The following is a 6,857-nucleotide window of genomic DNA, read 5'->3' as shown; positions in this document are numbered from 1 at the left end:
TGGGTTTTATCCAATCTCTCAAAATGTTTAGATTTTATTCTTTAAAAACCTTTAATGCTTTAAAATAAGGAATGGTCTGAATTATTTTTAGACTGATGCAAGATAGAAACTTCCCATTTTCTTCAGGAAACCAGCTCTTCCTGTTTCATGACTCTCTTTCTGCCTGACTTTGATTTTTTATGATTAAATAGAAAAAAGTAGAATTAAAGCAAAGTTAGCAGGACACAATAACAACAAACACAACCAGATTCATTTTATTACCGTCTGACTCTACTGTTGGGTCTTGATGTCACCTATGTCATTAATTTTAAGGTAATTTTATTTATTATTACTATTAAACTAAAATCTCCAGCATGGGGAAGTGGGATGAGCTCGACTTTTCTCGACACACTATAACTAATATTAGCTGGTATTTCGCCGGTGGACATAAATACAGTAAAGTAATATTCCAGTCACAGAATATACACAATAATATGTCCATCTTACTTGTGAAATGTTTCTTGTGGAGCCTCACATCAATAGTCCATCGATCAGAACAACAATATCCCTCAGTGCTGAGGCATCTTCTGCTGTTTTGGTTGAGGAAAGTAGGAGGCACGACCGCTCCAAGATGGCCGCCATATTTCCTGCGCCGGAGCAGCCAATGCGAGGTCTACTCTTATATTATGTCTATGACGTAGACGCGTCATTGAGCGCTGAGTCGTACGTAACAGCGTCCGCCATCTTCTATGTGGCAGCAGAGCGATCTGAGCTCCTTACGTCCTGTGCTGTGTGGACTTATTTCATCCGTTTTACGTAACAAACTGGATTCATTGGCATTACCTTTCGCAGGTAAGGATGAAAGATCAGAATTGCTTGACTTTGCAGCCAGAAATTAGCTTCTAAACAACCGAGAAATATTTCCTATTTAGCTTAATTGACCCGAAGTAACCGCTGATTGTTAGCGTAGCAGCTAACGTTTTCGCACTGTTCTCTAATGAGAGAGCTGATGAAAAACTGCTGTTAGAGGAGAAGTTCATTAAAAACCAGGGGATTTTTGTGAGGAAAGATCAGTCAGGATCAGAGCTGGAGCTGCTGGTCTTCAGTCTGTTTATAGCTCAGCTTCACCATGTCGGTATTTAGCTATAAAGATGCTACTCAGAGCCCAACATGCTGAAAATGTCTTTTTCTGAATGTGAAGGAAACGTATATGTATTTTCTATTTCACTTTTGGATAATTTCTCTTTTACCCTTGGCTTTAGCCTGTGAACCAGGACGTCTCAGAAGTCATTGAGTTCTCCCAGTGTGACCAGCAGACTGAAGCCCGGCCTATGATCAGTGTTCGCAGTATAATATATAAATGTTTTATTCTTTCACTTTTTGTGTATTTTTAAATAGCTCAATCTGAAGTGTTAATGTATTAATACATCTTATGTAATGAAATAAAATAATTTATTCTATTAGAATTATTTTCACTCTTTGCTGTCAATAGCAGAGTTGACATACTGTAATAAATATTTTTTTCTCTGGAAAAAAGTAAGAAAAATATGTAGTTTAATGTTTGACAATGACTGATTTATGAATCAAAAGTCATTTCTCAAGAACATTATTTGTTGTCTTGAAATGTTAAATGTACATTAAATTATGGAATTATGTAAATAAAAGTGTGTCTGTTCATCAATGTCAATATAAAATTTATCAGAATCATTTCTATCTAATAAAAACATTGTGCTCTATTCAGAAATGCCCCAAAACAATTAAATAATCACATAAAAAGTTAGAAACTCTGTCTTTAGTCATTTCTTTGATTGCCAAATATATTAATGTGTGTGAGAAAATGTGTCATTGACATGTATTTATTTAAAATACTTTGCAGAACAGCACTTTCTGAAGTTTGGTCCATTTACCTGTATTAGCTTACTGGCACATAGGCCACATTCAATATGGCGGACGCTGTGACGTATCGCAGCAACGGGCCGACCCGCTTTAATTTAATTTCATTTCATTTAATTTAATTTAATTTTAATCAGTCAAACCCATTTGCTCAGGAATAAATTAAATACTTTAGTGAACCAAATTTTTTTTTACAGCTATTACCTGGCTTAATATCTGTGTTCCACCTCCACTCATAGGGGAAAACTATCGGGAGTTTTTAAAACGATTTGCCGGGAGACATGGGTTCTCTCTCGGTGTACCGAACCTGGAGCTCCCGGCCAGCTGACAGCTGGCTGTTAATGCAGCGGGAGCAGGCATCTTCGAAAACGTCGGATTGCAATTAAGTGATTTATTGATGAACCGAGCAGATATTTGAGATCTATACATCTACATTCTCACCTAAAAACATTGTAAGAAATAATTTTGTCTAAAAATTATTAGTGTAAGTGTAATTTTGCCGCCATTGCTGCTTTTTTGAACACCCGTTTTAAAGAATGCAGACCCTAAATTTGGACACATTTGTTTTTTGTTCGACTCCCTCTACTACTCTGGAGCACTTCCGTTTTCAGCACTTTTTGTTTGCATCTTTTCTTTTGTTTGCTGCATTTCATCTGTGGTTGTAGTCGTTTTTCTTTGCGTCTCTTTTTTTGTTTGCTGCATTTCATTTTTTGCATCTCTTTTTTGTTTGCTGCATTTAATTTGCTTTTTGTTTGCATCATCTCTTTTTGTTTGCTGCATTTCATTTGTTTGCGTCTCTTTTTTTGTTTGCATGTTTTCTCTGTTGTTGCACATTTGCACCTGTCGGCCACCGTATCTTTATCATGGCTGAAGATGAAGATATTGGATTTATGTGTTTTGGTCAGGTGCATCCCGAGGCGACGTGTTTGTCTGAGCAACTTTTCGGACTGTCCGCAGTATGAGTGTGTTGGTCGGCCAGCAGTCTGCGACAGAAACAGCATGGAGCCGGCCTGTGACATTGATGGGCGGGTGCATCGCAGCCTGTGCCATCTGCAGCAGTCTGGAAAGACACTGGCCTACATGGGGCATTGCCAGGTAGGAATCCTACAGGAAGCAGCTGGAGCATTTAATTTAACAGGCCCTGTAATAGCACAGAGTCCTGATCTTCTGTAGAAATGTTATTGTTCTTTTCTTAAACCTTTACACTAATGACCATAAGAGATATGTTATCTTCAGTTGTTATGAAAATGATGTATATATCAGAAATAACAAAAAAGAAATTTAACGTGACATCATAGCGATCTGATGCCTTCAAATTTGCCTCTGTCTTTTTAAGAACCTTTTATCCTTTCCAACACTCCCCCTTCAGTTCTCCATCACAACAATGCTTCTTTCACCACCCCGAATGGATGCCAGTGAAGATCCAAGACATTTCCCGGACATGCAACCTTCTTAATATAATAAAAACCAATTTGTTACTGATGTGACAAATTGCACAGCTGTTGCTATGATTGGTTTTTTTAGAGCTTAGAAAATCTAACTCAAACTCTGTCCTCAGGAGGCCTGCAAGAAGAAAAAAGAAGTCTGTGGTCACAATGGTGAGACGTACAACACGGTGTGTGAGGCCTTCTCTGACCGTGTGGCTGTTGACTACCAGGGCCCCTGTCGTGCCGTAGGGACCCTGTCTGATTTGGGTCTAGATTCAGTGTGTAGTGAGGTGTCCTGTCCACCGATATCAAATCCAGGCTGCCACCCCATAATCCCACCTGGTGAGCATAGCAACACCAAGCAGTAGCTAGAGGAGTCCACAAGGGACAGTGTGGCCCCTGATGTTTGACTTGTTTTCCAGGAGCCTGTTGTCCCATATGTGCCAGCATGCTGCAGATCCTCTGGAGCCAGAAGCAGATTAACACTTTCTCAAAGGTATGAGGGGCTTCCAGCTGAGCTGTAGGGTCCATCAGTTTCCTCTTGTCCATATCAGCAGATATTCAATCTGATAACTCCACAAACTCAATCCTCTGGATGCTCCTGTCCTTATTTGCCTAAGTGAATCTTAGGCAAATAAGGTCAGATATACCAACCTTAAATTACCCGTGACTGATAGAAACAGCATATAGATTTTTTTTCTTCAAGAAGAAAATCAAAATTTTTGTGACTTTTTTTAAAAACCTATGGAATAGAGTAAGTTGCGTTTATTATCTTTCTGTGGGGAAACTCAGTTGTATCAACAGCAAAGTGTCAGGCAATTCAAATCATGTATATTTACACACAAAAAACCAACATCAAATCTAAAAAATAATAAAAAAGCACACTATGTGCATGTGTGTTACTGTATAATAAATAGGACAAAGTAAATTGTAAAATATCTAAAGGTTAAAAATTTAAATTTTTCCTTTTGGTTAAATAAAGATTTTTTTTCACAACAAGTATGTTATTTTTAATTAAAAATGTGTATTTATTTTCATTCATTGATGGACCACTAGAACAAATGATTTTGCATTGTGTGCCTGCAAAGGTTGGAGGTTGCCATTTCTTAAAGTATCCACTTGGGGGTGCCATAACTCCAAAATGTGTCAAACCCATTGTCATGGCCATGTTTGTTTGGCTTCAATATTTTGTCTTATGCCTAAAATGAAAAAGTTTTACATGTTATTAACCAGTGCATCATTTTTTTAGGAGTCAATGCAGCCCCGTCTCCAGACGAGTTTAGCAGCAGGGCCATTGGCTTATTCTGGGAGAGGGAGGGCAGGACAAAAAAGGTTTTACTTTAATATAAACAAACCTGTATGTAACAAAAAAAATAACCATGTTTATTAGTATAAGTGAACAATAAGGATGTAAACAGTGATATGTATAAAATGTTAGCTTAACATTTGCTTATATGTTGCAAAAATCTAACAATCTAATGTTTCTAATCTCTGAAGTTTATTTCTTTAAATGCAAAATCAATCTATGTAGCAAAAACAATATTACTCAAGTAAACGACAATAATACAGTGCAGTAAAACAACTCATAGAAGTACTTTTTTCCCCAAAAAGTTACTCAAGTGAATGTGGGCCTATGCAAAATTTGGTTTTGGGGCCCTCTAGTTCTGCTAACAATGTGGACTGTCTGCAATCAGCAGTCCGATCATTAGATCATTCACACACCTGCTATAAACTTATTGCATCTCTGGTAGTGCTGATTTAATATATTAAAAGTCTATTTTGGTACAATTATGCTTAAGTGTGTGTTATGGCCACTATTGCATCACAAAAGTCCAAAAAACAAAAATGCCAGATTAATCTTTCAGGAGGAGGTTTTCGACTCACTCAAAGAAAACATAAAAAGCACTCGTGGAGACTTTTCTGATTTCAAAGGGTTTTCTTTTACTTATAAAAATAACAAAAAATAATCTCCGAGTTGACTTCAAATATAAACGTTAATTTGTGGTACAAAAACCTTTTCACCCCTCACTCCTTCACCAAACAATCAGATCAGCCCCAGGAGCTGCTTCTGCCTGTTAATCACTGCAGGAGGCTGACTGAGAATGAGAATGAGGGTTAAAGCAAAACAAATAAATACATAAATAAATATACAACAATAGATCTACCATTCACATAACCATAGATCTGCGAAAATTAATAATATCTAATTCTTAATAGGCTCCAACAGTGTGTTTAAAGTTATAATTTCGAAATTGGTACAAGCATACTTTTAGTAAACCTCAGATATGTTTATAGGTAGTACACTTAATACTTAATATACTTAAAGTGGACTTTCACAAATGTAAGTATGTTTGAAATATACTTAAGTATACTTTTATTTCACCTGGGAGGTCAGAGGGGAGTTAACTCCAACTCCCCATCCAGAGATTGGGTATGCAGCCACAATAATGAACGAACCATCAGCTGAACGAGGCAGCAACTGACCTGAGAACGTGGCCCGAATGAGCACCAGACAACCCCGACGCCAATTACAATGGCTGAGTGAAGTACCATCAGAAAATCTCATTAAAGATGTGAATGCAGCATTGAGAACAATCCCTATCAACACCTTAACTGAAACCAATGAGCTGATGTACAACTCGGCATCAGTGATTCTGGACATGCTTGGCTATAGGAGCAACCATGAGAGCCATAAGATCCAAAACCCACCATGGAAAAGATGGTTGGAGGCTAAAATCTAGGTAAAAAGGAGGGAAGTGAGCCAACTGTCAGAGCTCCAAAGAGATGCGATGAAAAGATCAGTACCCAAGAAGTACAGCCAGATGCCCATACCTGAAGCACTCRAAACTGCCAAAMAAAGGCTCCAAGCCTTGGCCAGCTGCCTAAAGAGATACACGAGAGAGAATGAAGCCTGGATGATTAACCGGCTCTTCTCCACCCAACCAGCTAAAGCAGACCCACCAAGGTTGGAGACTGAACAATACTGGAAAGGCACATGGGAACACAACAGCAATGCACAGTAGCTAATCTCTCTACGAGATGACCATAGCAACTTCCCTGAGCAAGCCCCGGTAACTATCACAATGGCAGATGTCAAAGAAAGAGCCTCAGGTATGAAAAACTGGACAGCACCAGGACCTGACATGATCCATGCCTACTGGCTAAAGAAACTCACTGCCCTCCATGAGCGACTGGCAGCTCAAMTGAACCAGCTGCTACAAAATGGGACTCACCCTGAATGGTTAACTGAAGGATGTACAATCCTGATCCAGACATGATTAGGGTCTGACATGGAAGCTCATGTGAGGCATCATAGCGGCTAAGATAAGCGAGCACATGGATAAATTCATGAGCACGGCACAGAAGGGCATCGGCATAAATGGCAAAGGAGCCAAACACCAACTCCTTGTAGACCACACAGTCGCCCAAGACTTCAAAACCCGACATACCAACCTGTGCACAGCTTGGATTGATTACAAGAAAGCCTATGACTCAATGCCACACACTTGGATCATTGAATGCTTAGAGATGTACAACATCAATAGGACTCTAAGAGCC

The 6,857-nt window shown here is 38.8% G+C and overlaps 1 protein-coding gene across 2 annotated transcripts in view; it reads left to right on the top strand.

Annotated features, from left to right (window-relative positions):
- Positions 1-6,857, top strand: part of reck (reversion-inducing-cysteine-rich protein with kazal motifs) — a 120,619-nt gene that overhangs the window by 101,018 nt on the left and 12,744 nt on the right. The window contains exons 17-19 of one of the 2 annotated variants that reach the window (XM_008438544.2): positions 2,778-2,967; positions 3,431-3,641; positions 3,722-3,795. In XM_008438544.2, the coding sequence (XP_008436766.1) occupies positions 2,778-2,967; positions 3,431-3,641; positions 3,722-3,795 (475 nt within the window). The other variant, XM_008438545.2, reaches the window with a different exon arrangement.

This window comes from Poecilia reticulata, linkage group LG20, assembly GCF_000633615.1.
Source record: "Poecilia reticulata strain Guanapo linkage group LG20, Guppy_female_1.0+MT, whole genome shotgun sequence".
Classification (NCBI taxonomy): domain Eukaryota; kingdom Metazoa; phylum Chordata; class Actinopteri; order Cyprinodontiformes; family Poeciliidae; genus Poecilia; species Poecilia reticulata.
Note: the sequence above shows the minus strand (reverse complement) of the source record. Positions and strands in the feature narration are given on the sequence as shown.